The following is a 19,750-nucleotide window of genomic DNA, read 5'->3' as shown; positions in this document are numbered from 1 at the left end:
AGATCCAGGTTCACTCTTCACCAACTCTGTGAACTTGGGCAAGAGGCCTTGACTCCCCGTGCCTCAGTCTCTCCATCTGCAAAGTAGGCCAGTAAGAGCACCCCTCCGACCCCAGAAGTGTTAGGGGATTTACTTTAGGCAGCCAGGCAGGGACCTTACCCCAGTAACCTGCACAGAAGGCGCTCAGAAGGTAAATTTCGGCCCTTCCTAAGTGTAGCAAAACGCACTGGGCGAGGGCAGGGCCCGCCAAGATCACACCGCGGAGCTGGGATCTGAGCCCCGACCGTGCTGGAGGCCAAGGGGAAATCTCTCCTCGTGATAAATGCAAACCCAAACGTGTTCATGGTCTTGAGAATCTTTTCCAAAAGACCCAAGGACTTGGGCCTGGGCGACACTCTGCCCGAGGGAAGGAGAGAATCAAAGTTTTTTCATCAGGTTCCAGAGAGCCGGCTTGGAGACGCCTCTGGCGCCTCCAGTTTTCTGAATCCCAAAGTTATCCGAATCCCATTAAATTTAAGAAGGACTCATTATCTCCCCCCAAAATCCTGAGTGTCCCTCGCCCATCTATATCTTCAGTAGCAGGGACAACTCCAGCCTCTCCAGTCTAAAGGCTCCTGAGCCCCTCCCCCTCGTCGGCCCCAGAGGGTCTGTGTCTCCACTGCCCATTAAATCGGGATCGCCGCTAGAAACTGGAGCCCCGGCAGGAAAACAATATTCACAAGGAAGCAGACAAAAATAAGTTACCTTCTAGAAAGCCCTTTGCGAGGGTCTTTTCGGGTGCGGTGCGTCGCGAATGCGCGCCTCTGCGCCCCTCCGGGGCTAAGGATCGACCCCTCTCACCCCCCCTACCCCACCTCCATCAAGCGCTCTAGAGGCGGTGGGGGCGCTTAAGGGTCTGGCCGGGAAGCTCAGAGCGGGGTGGGGGCGTGTGTTGGGTGTATTCAAATCCGAAGCCTATAGGTGCCGAGTCAGACCTGAAAGTGGGCAAGTTGGGTCGCATCTGGCTGTCTCAGGAGATTTTTGAATCAACCCACCTCCCCAAAACAAAACAATAGCTTCGGAATATTTTTGAATAATGCAGCCGGATTCGATACCAGCTCCATCCAAAACGGCAAACCAGCCTGCTTCCCTCGCCAAATCGGAACCGGAGCTTTATTCAGGAGAAAGGGAAGGAGAAGGCCTTCCCTCGCGCTCTCCGCCTCCGCGGGGCCCCACGCGACCCCCCAAGCCCGAGACCTCCCCGGCGGGGGCCTCGCCGCGTCCCCGCGCGCCGCGCTCCTCCTCTCCCAAACGCGCGCCGCCCTCTCGCTGCCGGCGCCGCTAGGGTTAAAAGTTACCTCTCGGTTTCTTCTGCCTGCAGCCCCCCCCCCCCCGGGGGCCGGATGATGTAACCCCCCTCCCCGCGCCCTCCCCGCCCCCCTCCACCATGTGACACTTTAATTAATAATAGCGCCGTCAGCACAACAAACGCACAACACAAGGAGAAACTTGGTGTCCAGGGGAGGCCCCCGGCGGCTGCAGCGCGGCGGAGGCAGGCGCAGAGGCCGGAGGGAGCGGAGGCGAGGGGCGGCCCGAGCGCGGGGAGGGAGAGAGGCGAGCGGTCATGTGCCCGTGCCCCCTGCACCGCGGCCGCGGCCCCCCGGCCGTGTGCGCCTGCAGCGCGGGCCGCCTGGGTCTGCGCTCGTCCGCCGCGCAGCTCACGGCCGCTCGGCTCAAGGCGCTCGGCGACGAGCTGCACCAGCGCACCATGTGGCGGCGCCGCGCGCGGAGCCGGAGGGCGCCGGCGCCCGGCGCGCTCCCCACCTACTGGCCCTGGCTGTGCGCGGCCGCGCAGGTGGCGGCGCTGGCGGCCTGGCTTCTCGGCAGGCGGAACTTGTAGGAACGCGGGGCTTCTTGGTGGGGCCGGAGCCGAGACCCAGCCGGAGAGAGCAACAGGTACGCGAGCGAGCGCCAGGGCGCGGTGGCTGGAGACTGGTCACGCAGGGCAGGCCGGGAGCGGGAGAGCGACAAGTTTGCTTTCTTCCCTTCCCATCCCTTTCTTCCTCTGCTCCCTCCTCGCGCCAGGATCGCCACCCCCGTCGCCTCCAGCTCCCATCTCTCCTTCCAAGTGTCAGCTCAGCTAGTCCTGTCCTCCTCTCTCGACTCCTTAAGCGCATCTTGCCACTCTGTCCAGTGGGATGGCTCTGGGAGGACTTTGCCCCCCCCGCCCCCGGCCCCGTAATGCCCACCGGCGCCGCAAGTAAACACACAATGCAAGCAAAAAGTGTGCTTGCTAGGAGTGCGTGGTTGCAAGCTACGCCAAAGAATTCTAACCTATCGCGGGTTCAGGGCAGCTCTCCCGTCCTCTCCCAAGCCGTCTGCTGCTCCTAAGTCGCCACTGTCTCCAAACCCTCTTAAGTGGCACTTCCCTCGTTTCTGTTCCTCGTTCTCTGGCGCCGGGAGCGCCTCTCCGGACTGCCTCCCCCTCCAGGTTTCCGCTGGAGCTGTCTTTCCCCTGCGGCCCGCGCACTTTGCGGTTTTCCTCTGCTTTGCCAACTTTTTCACTCCTTCTGCAGCGAGGTGTCCCGTTGAAGGAACTGGGCCTCCGCTTCACCAGAAGGTTGGAGCTGAGACGAAGCAGGAGGTGCCCCCAAAGTGGGCTGGGATCTGAGGCTGTTAGGGAAACTCCAAGGGGAAACCTTACTAGAAGAGCATTTATTGAGCTCCTTCTGGGTGCTAGGCCCTAAAATGTTTAGGGGGGGAATGTTTGAAGGCTTGCGGTATGCTAGGCACTGCGTGCTGGTGGGCGTGGGGAGCGTTGAACGCCCAGTGTGTTCGCTACCAGTGGGAGAAAGGCACTGAGCATCTTCTGTGCCCTAGGCCCTTGGGGTTGGGGACTTACTGAGCACCAGCTGTGCGCCTAGGGGAGCAGCCGTGTAAGGGACTGTCTTCTCAGATTCTGGAACAGAGCAGAACTGCAGAGAATGGGGAAGGAGAGAAAATCAGCCCGAGCCCACCATAGGTGGGTCTAGGGCTGGAAGGTGAAGGTCGAAGCTGAGAAAGCCGGCGGCCCCGGGTGCCACGACCCCACAGATGCCGAGCGCTCGGCCCTGGCCGAGTCCTGGCCGAGCCCCGCCGTGCGCCGACACCCTGGGAAGCTGGCGCGGCGCCCGCGGAGAGAGGCGGCAGCCGGAGCGTGGGGGGTGACAGCGCCAGGGGAGCTGCGGGGGTGCGCAGGGTGTGAGCCGGGAGCGCGGGCGACAGATGTCGCGTGGGCCGGCGCAGCCCTGGCGCTGGCGAAGAGAGGTGCGTGCTTCGGGACGCTCTCTGCCCGGCCCCTGGAGGTCCCATCCGGGGCAGGTCGAATCCCAGGGGCAGGAGCCACCTTCTGGACGGGGCGCGTGGGATGGGGGTGGGGCAGAAAAAGGGAGTCGAGCGAGAGGCGCGAAGCCCAAAGCGTGGAATTTACGCAAGGGCAGACAGAAAGCGGAAGGAGAGGGAAATAAAAAGCGGGCGGCGAGACCAGGGAAGAAAGATGAGGGAGCCGGAGAAAAAGAGAAACGGCTTGGAAAACAAATTGCAAGATCGTGGGGATGTGAATTAGAAGGAAGATGCGAGCAAGAGGAACCCAGAGGACTGGGACGCGGCTTCCCACGGTCTTGGGGTCCAGGCGGGGCTGGGAGAGCGCTCCCTTCCCAGGACCGGGCGGTGCGGGCTGCTGAGCGCCCACCCCGGGGTGGGGGGCGGAGAACCGGCCGTGCGCGCGTCGGGGCTGGGGGTGCTCCCGGGGCCCGCGGTGGAGGCGGCCCCGGGAGGTGGCGGGAGACCTCCGAGAGGGCGCGCGGTGAGGACGGAGTGCGCCCCTGTGCGCCCAGGCCGGGAACAGGGGCGGGGGTTGGAGCTGGGAGACCCGGGTCCACGCAGCGGGGGAGGGGGCCCGACGGGAGCTTCGCGGCGGCGGCAGATAATTGCCGGCGTAGGATGTATTGCCCCCTCCTCCCTTCGCTTCTGCCCCAGAGTTCCGGGCCGCTTCTCGACTCCAGATCACCCCTGGGTTCTTCTTTCCCCTCCTGAGTCCCGCCCGGCCTCCCCGGCAGCCACACCCTCCCGAGTTCTCCCTCCTCGCCTGCCCTGACCCCAGAATGCCGTGGGCTTCCCCGGGGCGCCGCGCCTCCCTCCGTCGGGACACCAGCGCTCGTGTCCTGGGGTTCGCCAGGCGTGGGCTCCCAGCCTCCGTCCCCCTGTCCGAGGAACTCACGTTCCCGGCCCCGCCGCCTACCAGCCTGCAGCTCGCTCGGGCCTTTCGTGTGCGTTTGGCTTACCTGGGGGGACACCCGTCTTTTCCAGGCCTCTCCGGCAAGTTGGGAAGAAGTGAAAGACAATCCACTGGAGAAAGACAATTTGTTGAGTTCTGTCTGTGGTCCTCTCCGCTCTTCCTACCCGAGAGGGAAAGTGGGAATGCTCATGGGATGACTTAGGAATTTCAGGGAGGCCTGAGTCAGCCCTGTGGGGCAGGCCCTTCTTTTAGGCGTTAAGGGTGACCTTGGCTATATGCAAGATGACAATTTCAACAAGCTTATTTTGAGCTGCTGCTGTGAGCGGGCGGTACTTTTCTCAGACGCCATCATTAAACAAACAAACAAACACCCCAGACTCAGTTTTCCCCATATGTAAAATGGGGACCATGATAGTCCTTGGTGGCAAAGGTGTTGTCAAGAGGGTAAAATGAATTCACCTACAGAGGGTTCTAGAACAGTGCCAGAGGCATGAGAAGTAGATATACAGGTAAGCTGTCATGCTTATGATTGTGCATTTAATACCTTTCTTTCCCCAAAGAGATCACTTTCTATTGTTGGCAATTGCTGGCAATTCCCCACCATCCCTACATGCCCTCTTGGGGACTCAGAGCCAGAGAGGCCAGGATAGTACAACGGTAAAGAGCATGGGTTTAGGGACCGGATGGGCCTGGACTGAAGTCCCGGCCCAGGAACTTGCTGGCACTGTGGCCTTGGGCAAGAATCATAACCTTTCTGAGCCTTTATCTGTAAACCGGAGCTGTGTCTCTTCTAGAGTTGTTGAGGAGGCTGATGGGGGGAGCATCCATTTAAAGTACCCGAGGCAGCGCCTGGCACTTAGTTCACTCATCAGAGGCCGTTATGAAATGGGTCATGCCATTCTGATGATTTCAAAGGGGAAACTGAGGCAGAGAGGGTTCACTGAGTCCCAAAGCGTTGGTGGCAACATCAGAAATGGAATTGGGTTTCTGTCTCTGAGCACACAGTGCCCCGGCCTCAACCCCGCCCGGCCCAGATGACTTGGGGGTGCAGGGGAGAAGACACTGGCAGAAAGCAGAGGGGGGTGAAGGGTCGTGAATTCCTGCACTAGCCAGATTCCCTTTCTCTGAGAGCCTCAGGGGAGTCTCCTTGGAGGCTGAGGAGGCCAAGGGGGAGATGGGTGTGATTGAAGCAGTCACTGCAAAAGGTTCCAGAGAGAACAAAAGATGCTTTCTGGTGAGCACTGGCTGGTGGAGGAGGGGAGGGAGGCAGAACTGTGCCCTGGGAGGGGGCAGGGAGGGAGAGAGAAAGCAGCTGGGGAGCCTGGCTGGGAGAAGGGGCCAAAGGTGGGCAGACCCTTGCCTTGGGATGAAGAAGAAAGGGAAAAGAGGACTCCGCAGGCCCAAGAGCCAACACGGTTGGGGACAAGGAAGATAATGGGCCAGCAGCAGCCTGCTTTAATGAATTAATGACAGCCTGGCCTGCCAGACGGACGTGCTAACTGGTTCTTGGCAGGTACTTTGGGGACTAAGTGGTTAAACCTGGAGGCGCCTCCCTGCAGCCTCCCACCCAGCCGCTGCACCCCTGCCAGGATTACTTTTAGAGCCTGAAAGCCTAGGCCAGGGGAGGGAGCAACCCATAGGGAAGGAGACAGCTGTTGGGGAGGTACCCCCCGGGAAGGGGCCAGATGTGCAGGACCTTGGCAGCCTTCCCACCACATGGTCCCTGTCTGGAGTCACCCGCTTGCCTAGAGACAGGCCAGGGCACAAGTGGCTGAGCTGTCGTGTAAAAACAGCCGTACCCCGGGATAATTAAATACACCCCCAGAGGTGGGCAGGGTGGATTTGGCAGTTTCTGGCTTTTGACAGTCGGCTTTTCAGACCTACACTGGGGGTAGGGAGGGGGCAAAGCGGGGGCTTCTCTTTCCCCTCTGGTCATCCCCAGTGTGACGTGTGATAGGATTTCATGGGAACAATGGCATGCCCCACAGTCCATGACTTGCTTGTCACATAGTAGGCATATGATAGCTGTGCGATGAATAAATGAATCAACCCGAAACTATTCAAGGTAGGTATTCCCAAATTCAGCTGCTTTCACTTACTCAACAATTCGTTACTGAGTACCTACTGTCTGAAGGGCGTGGTGGACACAGGGGGGACACAGACAAAGAAGTCCCGGCCCTTTAGGGGGAAGAGACAGATGATAAGTTAGATGACAGAAAGATTGTTTTGGTTATTATTGCTGTGTAACTAATTACTCCAAAGCTCAGTGGCTTAAAACAATTGTCTGACTATGCTTATACATCCTGTGGGTTAGGGAATCGGAGACGGCATAGCAGGGGCGACCAGCTCCAGGCCGGTTGGGGGCTGGAATCACGGTGGGCATGGGGAGGAGGTAGTGGGGATCTTCGCTGCGCCTCCTTTGTGGCCTGGGCTTTTCCAGAGCCTGGGAGCCTCACGGTGGTTGGATTCTGACCTGGTGACTCAGAGCTCCAAGAGCGAGTTTCCAGGGGACCCAGGAGAAGCTGCTTTGCCTTTTTCTGACCCAACTTCAGAAGTCACTTAAGTTAGAAGTAAGTCACAAGCCAGCCCATATTCAAGGGGAGTGGAATTAGACACCACCCCACGGGGGAGTGGCAAGGTTCTAGAATAGCATGTGGGACTGGAGATAATGTGGCCATTTTTGGATTATGCAATCTCACACAGATAATTTCAGAAAGTGCCAAGGACTCTGATGGTGTTACAGGAAGGTCATGTAATAGAGAGCCCAGGGGACTCCTTACCTGCCGTGGTTAGGGATGGCCACTTTCAGAAGGAGCCAGGGGACCAGTGACTGGAACGACAAGAAGGAGCCAGCCATGTGAAGGCCTGCAAGAAAGGTGTTCTGGGGAGAGAACAGCAAGTCCAGTGGCCCGGGAAGGGAGACTTTGCACGGTGTGTTTGAGTAAGAAACAAAACCTGAGTAGTGTGGCTAATGCCATATGAACTTGGGGAAGCAGTCTGAGAGGTAGGGAAGGGCTGGCTAATAATCAGGCCATGGTGGGACGGCCAAGTTTGGTTCTAAGGTCAATAGGAAGAAGGGGGTGAGAAAATCAAGCTCGGAGACTCTTTTATCGGTAATGGCGCACGGGCAGGTGCGTCGTAAGGTGGGGGATTAGACGTGACTCAGGAAAGAGGGCAACATTCCGTCACCAGCTACAACATGCACACTGGGATGCAGGGAGGAACGAATCCCAGCTCCTGGCCTCAGATGCTCCTAGACTTCAGGGGCTGGAGATCCTCGCTCTCTCACCGCAGCAGCCTCTCGGTGGAAATGAGCTCGTTCACCTTCTGCCAGGGTCTGAGAGGTCTTGATTCCTCTACCAGCTCACTGATGCCCAGCCTTTGGTGCCCTCAGAACGTTGTGGATCCTGGCTGGATTTCCATTACGTAAGAAATGCCACCAATCAACTCAGGATCGTCTCCCTGCCTCCTTCCTGCCCTACAACGGTGTCCCTGCTGTTGGGTGGGGGAACATGAAATGAAGTTACTTTGGGAAACTTTATGTAATATCCCCATTAAAAAATATCTTGGGGTGCCTGGGTGGCCCAATCGGTTAAGCGTCTCGCTCTTGATTTTGGCTCAGGTCGTGATCTCCCAGTCTGTGAGTTCAAGCCCCGTGTCTGGCTCCTCACCGACCACCAACATTGTGGAGCCTTCTTGGGATTCTCTCTCTCTGTCCCTCCCTCTCTCTCTGCCCCTCCCCCGCATTCTCTCTCTCTCTCAAAATAAACTTTTAAAAAGTCGTAAAAATAGCTTTTTTCTTGATTACAAAAAATATTACAAATTCATTAACAAATATTTGGAAAACGCTGAATAAAAGACAGGTTTTATTGATTATTTCCATCTCACTACCCACTGTTCATATTTTCTTCTTTCTTTATTTAAAAAAATTTTTTTTAATGTTTATTCATTTCTGAGAGACAGAGACAGAGCACACGTGTGGGAGGGGCAGAGAGAGACAGACAGACACAGAATCCAAAGCAGGCTCCAGGCTCTGAGCTGTCAGCACAGAGCCCCATGCAGGGCTCCAACTCACGGACTGTGAGATCATGACCTGAGCTGAAGTCAGACACTTAACCGACTGAGCCCCCCCAGGCACTCCCACTGTTAATATTTTCAATAGACTTCTTTCCATTTTCAAAAAGACATTGATGGGTACTTTCATAAAGGGAATCACTCGCTCTAAATATATTCTCTGTAATCTGACTTTTCCATCATAGCACAGACATGTCTCCATGCCTTGAAATATTTTCTACGACACACTTGGAGGTCACTTACTATTTCATCATTCTGCTGTCCTGCCATTTATGTTCCCAACCCACTATTGTTGGGCATTTAGGTTGTTTCCAACATGATGATGAAGCATCCCTGTATATTACTCTTAGGGCACATCACAGATGATTTTCTTAAAAATGCCTACAAGTGGAACTTTGATATCAAAGCATATGTAAACATTCTTTCCTTACAACAGTTGTCTAAAGGGTATAAAACCTTTTTTTCTTCTTTAATGTTTAGTTTTGAGAGAGATAGTGCAAGTGGGGAGGGGTAGAGAGAGAGAGAGAGGGAGACACAGAATCCGAAGCAGGCTCCAGGCTCCAAGCTGTCAGCACAGAGCCAGACACAGGGCTCAAACCCATGAAGTGTGAGATCATAACCTGAGCCGAAGTCGGACACTTAACCAACTGAGCCACCCAGGCGCCCCCTTTTTTAAAAATAGGCTTCATGCTCAGTATAGAGCCCAATTCAGGGTTTGAACTCACAACCCTGAGATCAAGACCTAAGCTGAGAGCCACACAGACGCCCTGGGCGGGGGGGTGGTGGAATCTTGCGGTTAAGGGCCAGAGGGTTTTCTAGACAAACACTGCCATTTGTTCCCATATGTCATTCATGTCACTGGCTTCTATATACAAGATGGGTTTGAGCTTCGCTCTTGAGTTGGCTGTTACCATCCTCAGCTAAACCTATGTTGTTTTTTTGTGGAATGTTCTTCGTGGACCACACCTCTAGCTATTGTTGGAGTGCCCAAGAGTAGGGATGACTCCTTACATGTCCATCCCGACGTTGGGAAAGAGCTCCAAGTCTGAGCAATGTTACTAAGGGTTTGGAGAGCTTCCCTGCCTGCCTGGCTCTACCTATCACCATGGCACAGCCATGTACCATGTACATCGGATATTCTTGGATCTAGCACATGGTGCTTAATAAATACTGAAGGATGCTAATACATACTCATGATGGGGACACTTAGCTTTTGGTAGGGGGAGGTCTTCAGAGAGTGGGAATGTGTCAGGGGCAATGGGATGGATTTAAGAAGAGGTCACTTTCAAAGACAGCCCAGATCTGAAATGTTTTAGTTGGCACACCACGGGCTCCAAGTCTTGATTCTGAAATTTTAACCACTGGTAACTGTTCATCCTGTTGACCCAGATTTTATGCGGAGGCGGGACAGCTTGGTGGAAAGTGACACGAACTTTGGAGTCAGGCTGACTTTTGGATCAGGTCCGAATCTGCCATTTACCAAACGTCCCTTTACCTTCTGAGCAGTATGAGGCATGTCACTATGTTGAGAAAATGGTAGAGAATGGTCAGTGGTAGTGCGGGATATGTGTCGTTCTTATTTGGGATAAAATTCAGTCCTTGGGTCCGTATTCGGAGTATGGTGGGGAACTCATACTGGACTTTTGCCAGCCTTTTGTTTAAAGCCATTGCCAGTCTTGCCTCCCCCACTCTGTGGCTCACCAGCAGCCTGCTTAAGCCACTGTGCCAGGGCTGGGAGAACCTCCAGAACAGGACTTCCCAACCTGGGCAACACTGGCTTCTAGGTCTTCTGAGAACACCAGTCAGGTCTATTTTGCCCACCATTGTATTCCAGTCCCCAGCATGGTGACTAGCACAGAGCAGGCATCCAGTAACTACTGAATGAATGAATGGATAAATGGATGAATGGATGGGTGGATGGATAAATGAATGAATTGGGGGGACACCTCAAGGAATTTGGGAACCCTCCAAAATTCCACATAGAATTGGCTGACTTCATACTCCTCTGTTTCTCCCTAGTTGAGAGGGAAACCAAGGCTTTGACCCAATTCTCCTAAGATCTATGACCATAAAAGGTCACCATTCTAGAAATATAGCCAGAGCTAGACAGGACTTTAGAGACCACCTGGCCCAACTCCCTCACTTTCCAGACAGGGACACTGAGGCACAAAGATGGCTGCTGAGGGTTAAGATGAGGTGGCCTTCAATGCCAGCTGACTCTAAGAGTTTGAACAAGTTTTCACACCTGGTGGTCTCCCAGCTGAATCTGACCTGCAGTTGCTTTTTCTTTCTTTCTTTTCTTTTTTTTTTTTTTGACTACCGTGTCTTCCCCCACCCCTGCCGGGCACTGAAAAATCAGGCACTTTCTTTTTTTTATTTATTTATTTTTTCAACGTTTTATTTATTTTTGGGACAGAGAGAGACAGAGCATGAACGGGGGAGGGGCAGAGAGAGAGGGAGACACAGAATCGGAAACAGGCTCCAGGCTCTGAGCCATCAGCCCAGAGCCTGACGCGGGGCTCGAACTCACGGACCGCGAGATCGTGACCTGGCTAAAGTTGGACGCTTAACCGACTGCGCCACCCAGGCACCCCAATCAGGCACTTTCTTACAGAAGTCTGTACTTACAGTTTTTCTGGAAAAAAAAAAATGGAAAGGTCTGACAAGACTGAGTCTGTATTCCCACGTGGCAGCAAAAGCCTGGATGAATATCAGAAGCCCCTTTAGATGGGATACAGACTCTCGGGATACCCCGACCCCTTCCGGGCACACTTCGCCGGTCCCAGGCAAGCATTTAAATTTGCAAAGCCTGCTTTAGGGGACCACCTTGTCAGACATCCCAGGATGCATACACACACCCACCCACATACCCTATTTTAAATAAGTGAGATCATCTGTTCATGTTGCTCTGTAATCCGCTTCCCCCCCCCCCCCCACTAAAAATAGACTGCCGAGCTCTTCCTGTGTCAACCAAGAAAGGTTTCATCACCCTTTTGAATGGCTGTATGATGCTCCGTTGTTGGATGAGCCATGACTCACTTACTTGGTCAACCCCCACCCCCCGCCCCCCAGGACATGTCTGCCGTTTCTCATTGTCTGATAGCATGAACAAGGTATATTCTGGTTTGGACAATTTTGCAAAAAACAAAAAAGGGGGGGGGAGTTCCTAGGGGTGAAATTATTGGGTCAAGGAATGTGCGTGTTATAACAGGTGACTCATCTGGGGAGACACTCTAAGGAGGGTCTGCCCATTTGGTGTCATTTCTCTGCTGCATCGCTACCTCCCCACCCTCAGGGCTACCCGTCCGGATGTCTGGTTAGCGTGCATACAGTCCACCTGCTGTCACTCGTAGTGGACAGAAGCTCCCAGTTCTCTGCTCTCTCCTCACAGGCTTTACGTAATCAATAACGACTCACCGAAGCACTGATAACTGCCCGGTGATAGCCGTGGTATTCACTGGTACCCCTGATAACTAGTCCCTGAGACCAGGGTGCCAGCGGCCTCCAGAGGCTGCCGGATGGCCTCTTCCTCTCTCACATCGTGCCTCAGAGCCAGCCTCCTGCCTTTTTGATTCCTTCACCCTCCCATCTCCTTGGCACCCACCGCCCTAAGTGGGCAGCATGAACTACAGGGATGGAGGCTGAAGTGAAGACACAGACCAGAGCAGGCGTCCCTCCAGGAGAATTCTGCACGGAGACCTTTGTCCCCATGATTCTTAGGCGCTGGGACTGAACGCGGGGACCATCTGAACTCCGCAGTCAAAATAAAGCTCCCTGAAACCAAAGGCGGAGAGTGGGGAAGTTGCCACCCTTATTCCCTCGTTCACGTACCCACGGTCCCCCGGCAGGTTGAAATGGGCCCCTATTCTGTGTAGGACATCGTGCTGGGCTCTGGGGATCCAAGGACGAAGGGGAGAGACACGGTGTCTGTTAACGCACAGAGAATATTCTGGGAGGTGTAGCCGTGGAGCGAAGGGGGCTTTCCTTTCATTTCTTTATCCTTCTCTGCGGTTTGAATTTGTAACTTAACATGTGTGCAAACAGCAAGAGCAAAAAAAGGTGTTTTTAAAAATGAAATATTGGGACCTCCTAGGAAGGAAGCCAAGAGTCTTCATCTCCGATATAGGAAGAAGGGGGTGAGCCTCCCGCTTGCTCTCCTGCGTCAGTGGAGCTGGCCGTTCACCGCTTCCCCCCTTCACGCCCACAACAGGGTGACAGGACCATGGCCCAGGGAGGCAGGACCCTGAGGGGCCATGTTCTCCCCTCTCCCCGCCTGCCCCCTCCATTCGGTGGGTGCAAAGGGGAAACAGGGACATTTTTTTAAAGGCAAAGTTTCATGTATCTCTTCAGCTGTGAGCTTTGGTTCTGAGTCAGCATTTGAGAAGGTGTTTTATGAGCCAAGTTTGAGGAAAAACATCTCAGGGAGTAGGACAGTGGGTCACAGGGGATGACAGACTTTGTTTTTTACAAATACAGCTGAGGGGCACCTGGGTGGCTCAGCTGGTTGAGAGTTCAACTCTTCATTTTGGCTCAGGTCGTGATCTCACCGGTCGTGAGATCGAGCCCCGGGTCGGATTCTGCGCTGACAGCAGGGAGCCTGCTTGGGATTCTCTCTCTCTCTGCCCCTCCCCCATTCACACTCTCTCTCTCAAAATAAATAAACGTTTAAAAAAATAAAATAAAAATACAGCTGACTCTTGAATAACATGGGTTTGAACTGCACAGGCCCAGTTATATGCAGATTTTTGGGGATAAATTCAGTCTAGTACTGTCAATGTATTTTCTCTTCCTTATGATGTTCTTAATATATTTTCTTTCCTCTGGATTGCTTTATTCTAAGAATGTAGCAAATATGACACATATAACACACAAAATAGGTGCTAATTGACTGTTTATGTTATGAACAAGGCTTCCAGTCAACATATGAGTAGTTAAGTTTTAGGGGAGTCAAAAGTTATATGGGGATTTTCAACTACGTGGGGCGGGGGGGGTGGGGTCAGCGCCCCTCACCTCTGCATTGTGCAAGGGTCAACTGTAGTTTTATTTTATTTTATTTTCATTTTTTAATTTTTACTTATTTTTTAAATTTTTTTCTAACATTTATTTTTGAGAGACGGAGTGAGACAGAGCACGAATGGGGGAGGGGTGGGGGTGGGGGGACACAGAATCCAAAGCAGGCTCCAGGCTCTGAGCTGTCAGCACAGACTTGAACTCATGGGCTGTGAGATCATGACCTGAGCCAAAGTCGGCCACCCAACCGACTGAGCCACCCAGCGCCCCTGTAGTTTTAAATTATATAATTACTGCTTGTTCCTTGAGAGGAAACAAAAAAGAAAGAAAGAAAAATGACAAATGATACAGAAGTGTATAAAGTGCTCTTTCACTCTGTCCCCAAAGTCACTCTCCTGTGTAACTTTCAGTCTGGAGTACATTGCAACAATCCTAATAGCAGACCTTACTATGTGCTGAACTTCTAAGTGCCTCACATATGTTAATAACTTTTAGTCCTCACATTGACACGGTGAAATTCACTGTTCCTCCCCCTACTTCCATATAGGGCACCTCGGGGCCCAGAGAGGTTAATAACTGGCCCAAGGTCACACAGCTTTTAAGTGTCTGAATCAGGATTCCCACTCAGGTGTTGGGCTCCAGAGTCTGTGCTCTTAACCATTATGCTATTTTGCATATCTGTGCACTGTATTTTATATGGATATATAGAGATATATAGATATCTGTACATATGTATAGACACATACACGTATACATATTCATTAGAGGGAAAAAGATCTGAGATCATACTATTTGGCCATTTGCTCTTTTCAATTAAGAATCAGAACATGGGAATGCAAATTGGTGCAGCCGCTCTGGAAAACAGTATGGAGGTTTCTCAAAAAATTAAAAATAGAACTGCTCTATGACCCAGCAATTGCGCTGCTAGGTATCTATCCAAGGGATACAGGTGTGCTGTTTCGAAGGGACACATGCACCCCCATGTTTAGAGCAGCACTTTCAACCATAGCCAAAGTATGGAAAGAGCCCAAACGTCCATTGATTGATGAATGGATAAAAAATTTGTGGTATATATATACAATGGAGTATATAGCAATCAAAAAGAATGAAATCTTGCCATTTGCAACTACGTGGATGGAACTGGAGGGTATTATGCTAAGGGAAATTAGTCAGAGAAAGACAAATATCATATGACTTCACTCATAGGAGGATTTTAAGACACAGAACAGATGAACACAAGGGAAGGGAAGCAAAAATAACATAAAAACAGGGAGGGGGACAAAACAGAAGAGACTCTTAAATATGGAGAACAAACAGGGTTACTGGAGGGGTGTTGGTGGTGGGGGGGATGGGCTTAATGGGTAAAGGGCATTAAGGAATCTACTCCATCCTTGCACTATATGCTAACTAACGTGGATGTAAATTTAAAAAACAAAAAACAAAAAAAAAGAATCGTAACATACTTTGGGGCCCCTGGGTGGCTCAGTCGGTTAAATGTCTGACTCTAAGTTTTGGCTTGGGTCATGATCTTGCGGTTTTGTGAGTTTGAGCCCCTTGTGCTTGGGATTCTCTCTTTCTCTCTCTCTCTCTCTCTCTCTCTCTCTCTCTCTCTCTCCCTCCCTCTGTCTCTGGCCCTTCCCTGCTGTCTCTGTCTCTCTCAAAAATAAACTTAAAACAAATTTAAAAAAAAAAGAATTGGGGCGCCTGGGTGGCTCAGTCGGTTACGCGTCTGACTTCAGCTCAGGTCATGATCTCACGGTCCGTGAGTTTGAGCCCTGCGTGGGGCTCTGGGCTGATGGCTCAGAGCCTGGAGCCTGCTTCCGATTCTGTGTCTCCCTCTCTCTCTGCCCCTCCCCTGTTCATGATCTGTTTCTCTCTGTCTCAAAAATAAATAAACGTTAAAAAAAATTAAAAAAAAAAAAAAGAATCGATCCACCTCCTTCTCATTTGCATGTAGCTTAATGTATTCATCCAGTCTCCTGCTGATGGACATATGGGTTGTTTCCAAACTGCTGCTCTTAGCGACAAGCTGGAGGGAACACCCTTGACCATATTTAGGTGACTACTTCTGTGCGCTAGGTCCCTAGGCTACCGTGTTCCCTTTAAGATCCCCAGAAGTGTAGGCACAGGCCCCCTCTCTGGGTGTAGGACGTGGTTACACGGCACCACTGGCCACGCAGAGGCGTCCTCCTGATGTCCATCTGTCACTACCGACACCAACCTGCAACCAGGACATAAACAGGTGTGGCAATTTGTCCATTTAAGTGCGCCGGGAGGCCCTTAGGAAGACACATTATAGGCTTAATGATTTACAGGTAGGAAAAGCGAAAATCCTTTGCTGGTCCTACCTAGTCTTGCAAGAAGATGCCATTCCTTCTGTGGATGGAGCAGGTTAGTGCTGTAAAAACAGAGGTTCCTTACCTCTCCTGATGCCATTGTTATTTTCCCTTTGTCGCTTTCAGTGGACATATCTATGCAGCCTCACTCTGCACAGCTTTGGGGTGCAGGTCCCTGCTCATCATGGTCCCCGGATTGAGCCATATGTGTCTTGACCTCGTGCTCTGCTCTGGCCCTTTCCCCACATAAACGATCCTTCCTTCTTCCAATTAGTATTATTTTTGAGAGATTTCGAGCAGAGGAGGGGCACAGGAAGAGGGAGAGAGAATCTCAGGCAGGCTTCATGCCCAGCACGGAGCCCAACATGGGGCTTGATCTCACGACCGTGAGATCATGACCTGAGCCAAAATCAAGAGTCAGACGCTTAACCGACTGAGCCACCCGGGCGCCCTCCTTCTTCCAATTCTTGAGAAAATATGAATGCATATCTTAAAGGTCCAGTTCAAATCTTGCTTCCGCTCGGAAGCTTTCCCGGTGAGCACAGCCACTTCCTGACTTCTGATAGTGGTAGACAATGGTCTTCCACAGTTCTGGCCTCTGACATATCCTGTCTCCCAGAAAAAGACTGGAGGCAAATCGAGGACAGGCCTCATCTAGTGCCCAGAACGATGCTTAGCAGAAAGTCAACACGCTCAGTAGCATGTAGATGTGGTTCCTCTCTCTCCCTCCGTCCTTCCTTTTTGTGCGTGCTGAAGGCAGCGTCATCCTCCTAAGCTAATGCTGCAAGGTTTCACTGATTTTTTGAAGATCGGTGTGAGTAGGAGCCAACAAAGCGAGCTTTTGTGAATTGAGCGTGTTTATCAACTGAGTTGGTGGACGACCGATTGATTCGGCATCCCCTGAACGCATAGGGTGGCAACGCGGTAGTACAGAAGTCCTGCTGTGCTCTGCCCTCATGGGATGAAAGGGGAAACGGCGTTCATGGTGACAGGGGTCCTCTGCCTCCACCTGAGCAGGTCGGGGCAAAAAGGACTGAGGTCACTGATTTGGATGACCGTCCGCTAATGTAGACTGTCGGGTCCGTGGGATTAGGACTCCCTTCGTTCGTGCAGACATATATATTGGGTAAGGGTCCAAGTAAGAGGCAGAGAGTACCCCCAGGCTGGTAAGCAGAGAAGAAGTTAGTGAAGGTTCGGTGACAGAGTGTAGACAGGGTTTAGGAAACTGAGGAGGAGTAACGCAGTACTACAGGGCTGGCCACAGAGGAGAGCCGTCCTTCCCGGCCTGAAGGGCTGAGGTGAGGCACTAGGACCTGGAATCCAGCTGGGGAGCCGAGCCCAGCGGGCGCTGTGGCCCGACAGGGTAGGGGCCAGGGGAATACATACCCAGGTCTTGTACCCCATTAGGGCCTTCTGTTGAGTAGACCCAGCGGGAAAACCTATGGGTGCAGTTCGTACAGGTCAATATGCCAGGTTCTTGCCAACGTAGAAAGTGATCTCTCTCCCACCTTGTCTCCTACGCCGCTGGATTTGCACTGAGTAAGGTGCTGTCGTCTGTGAACTTACAGCCCCTGCTAACTCTCCAGCCTCACCCCTCCCCGGCCCCGTCGCCCAGGCTGTGCTGAAACCTCATCAGGCGCCTTGACCTCGTCAGGGCATTTCGCTGCTGTGTTCTCTCCCTTGTCCTGCTTCTTCCCTTCTTCCCGGCCACCTCTCCGTCCCCTTCCTCTGCTCCCTCTTCCTCCTTCTTCTGACATAATTCCCCTGCCAGAAAAATCCATCCTTTTGAAGTGCACAACTCAGTGGGTTTTATTTTAGTTTGTACTTCCAGAGTTGTGCAACCAATCCCACCATCGATCTTAGAACGTTTTCGTTTCCCCAACGCAAACCCTGTCCCCATTAGTAGTGATGTCCTAATTCCCTCCTCCTCCTCGCAGCCCTGGACACCCACTAACCTACTTCTGTCTCTAAAGACTTGTCCCTTGTGGACATGTCCTATACGTGGCATCATACAATCTGCGATCTTTTGTGCCCGGCTTCTTTCATTTAGCATAATGACCTCAAGGTTCATCCAGGTCTCGTGTGAGTCCTTTTTATGGCTGAATAATACTCTGTTGTATGGAAATACCCCACCGTATTTATCGGTTGATGGACACATGGGTTGTTTCCACTTTTTGGCTATCAAGAATAATGCTGCGGTGAACACTGATGCCCAAGTTTTTGGATGAAAATGTTTTTTGATTCTCTGGGGTATGTGCTATTTGCGTGGCCCTTCCTGGAATGCCTCATCTCATCCTGGCTAATTCCCTAGCATCCTTCAGTGCTCAGTAAGGGTCTCTGCCTCCTTCTCCCAAGAGCTCTCTCTGACTCCCCCTTTCGCTTCTGGGCTCCCCTAGCTCGTGTTTATCCAGATTATGCTTCACATGACACTGCCATTGGTACCGATTTCTTCTCATCTCTTTCTGGTGGCTTCAGAGCCCCTGAAGGGCAAGAACTATGTCGCTGGATTTATAACACCTAGCATAGTTCTTGGTATGTTTGGCAATGAACAAAGGAATCAATGAGAATAGAGACTGTCCTACAAGTCTGCCTTGAATATGAGTCTATGAAATGAATAGATGAAGGAGCAAAAAAGGCAGCATGGTTCTGTATTCTCTCTCTTTTTTAAATGTTTATTTATTTTTTTGAGACAGAGAGAGAGATGGAGCATGAGCGGGGAAGAGGCAGAGAGAGAGAGGGAGACATAGAAGCAGAAGCAGGCTCCAGCCTCTGAGCTCTCAGCACAGAACCTGATGCGGGGCTCGAACTTGTGAACCGTGAGATCATGACCTAAGCCGAAGTCGGATGCTTAACCTACTGAGCCACCCAGGAGCCCCTATATTCTCTTTTTTAATCACAGAAGATGCTTATGTCTGAAAACAGAAATGTGTGTGTGTGTGTGTGTGTGTGTGTGTGTGTGTGTGTGTTTTCAAATGTTTGTTTAGGGAATGCGGCTGGATGGATGGGGCTTTGGCTGGGGTGGGGGCGGGGATGGCCACTAAATCTAGCTTCTGGGGGAACCTTTCCTCCAAATCAAAGCTCTGTCTCTCGCAGCTCTCTCCCATCCCCCTCCACCTTCCAACATCCAGGGCTGGCTGTGCAGAGGCCCAAGGCACTGACGTCATCCCCAGCAGCTGTCTGCACGTGCCTACTGACCGAAATACAAATCTTTATTTCTGCAGGTTGGTGAAAACCCTGTGTCCTTGGAGAAAGCTGGTTCCCATTTTCCTGAGGGGGAGCCCAGAGCTTGAAAGGCCGCAGTTGGCGCTTCGAGAAGGAAGTGGAGAGGCGTCTGGAGCCATAGTAGCAACGGCGGAAAGGGACTGGGGAAGCCCTTTGCATATCCAGCTGCAGAAACAGACACCCCAATGCTATTTACATACAGCTCTATATATAAAAAAAGAAAATATGAATATTACTACTCAGTGCATGTCTTGTCGAGGACACGGTCCCCTCCCTTTTCTGCACCTTCCCGTGTGAACTTTGATGCTTCCGTGTCTGGGGCACCAGAAGTGAGGTGCGTACTGTGTACCTGGAAAATCTGCAAAGACTGGTGGGAATCAGCCCCAGAGTCGACCAACCACCTGGGGAGGGATGCTGGCGGAGCGAGGGGGAAATTGCAAAAGGCAAAATAGAAAGAAAAGAGGAAAGTAAGGAGGACGGGGGTGGGGGGGGGGGGGCGGGTGGTGGGCAGCTGTGTTAGAGGCAGTCTGGGATTCCTCCGTTTGTAAGTCTTGACAAGTCCCCGCCTCTCTGTACCTACCCAGGTAGATAGCCTGTCCCGCTAGCACATCAAGACAGATGGGATTTATTTCCCTACCAATCTGGTGTCTGGTCCTTCACTTAGACTTTGCTGGTGCTAAGTGTGTTCTTGCTGGCACTGCTATGGGGTTCTGCGGCCAGACTGCAAGGCCAGGGGACAAGAGAGATGTCTATTTTGCTGTTTCAGATTCATTTTTTTTTAAAGGGACAAGTCGCAAAAGTGCCACTTGAGAGTCTCTTCTCTTTCTCTGTGGGGATGAAAACCCAGAGGTGT

At 52.3% G+C, this 19,750-nt stretch overlaps 2 protein-coding genes across 2 annotated transcripts in view; one reads left to right on the top strand and one right to left on the bottom strand.

Annotated features, from left to right (window-relative positions):
* The first annotated feature begins 1,464 nt into the window (after positions 1-1,464).
* Positions 1,465-19,132, top strand: HRK (harakiri, BCL2 interacting protein). The gene is made up of 2 exons (XM_086681783.1): positions 1,465-1,935; positions 18,897-19,132. Exon 1 carries the CDS (start codon positions 1,604-1,606, stop codon positions 1,877-1,879), a length of 276 nt encoding a protein of 91 aa, XP_086537909.1. The 5' UTR covers positions 1,465-1,603; the 3' UTR covers positions 1,880-1,935; positions 18,897-19,132.
* RNFT2 (ring finger protein, transmembrane 2) overlaps positions 6,076-19,750 on the bottom strand; it is a 90,921-nt gene continuing 77,246 nt past the window's right edge. The window contains exons 11-12 of the mRNA XM_086681782.1: positions 7,036-7,085; positions 6,076-6,433 (exon numbers count right to left, since the gene is read on the bottom strand). Of these exons, the coding sequence (XP_086537908.1) occupies positions 6,355-6,433; positions 7,036-7,085 (129 nt within the window). The 3' untranslated portion in view covers positions 6,076-6,354. The remainder of the gene's footprint in view (positions 6,434-7,035; positions 7,086-19,750) is intronic.

Source organism: Puma concolor, chromosome D3 (genome assembly GCF_028749965.1).
Source record: "Puma concolor isolate L17-30 chromosome D3, mPumCon1.1.hap2, whole genome shotgun sequence".
NCBI classification, from domain to species: domain Eukaryota; kingdom Metazoa; phylum Chordata; class Mammalia; order Carnivora; family Felidae; genus Puma; species Puma concolor.
The sequence above is the reverse complement of the archived record's forward strand: the minus strand, read 5'-3'. Positions and strand labels throughout refer to the sequence as shown.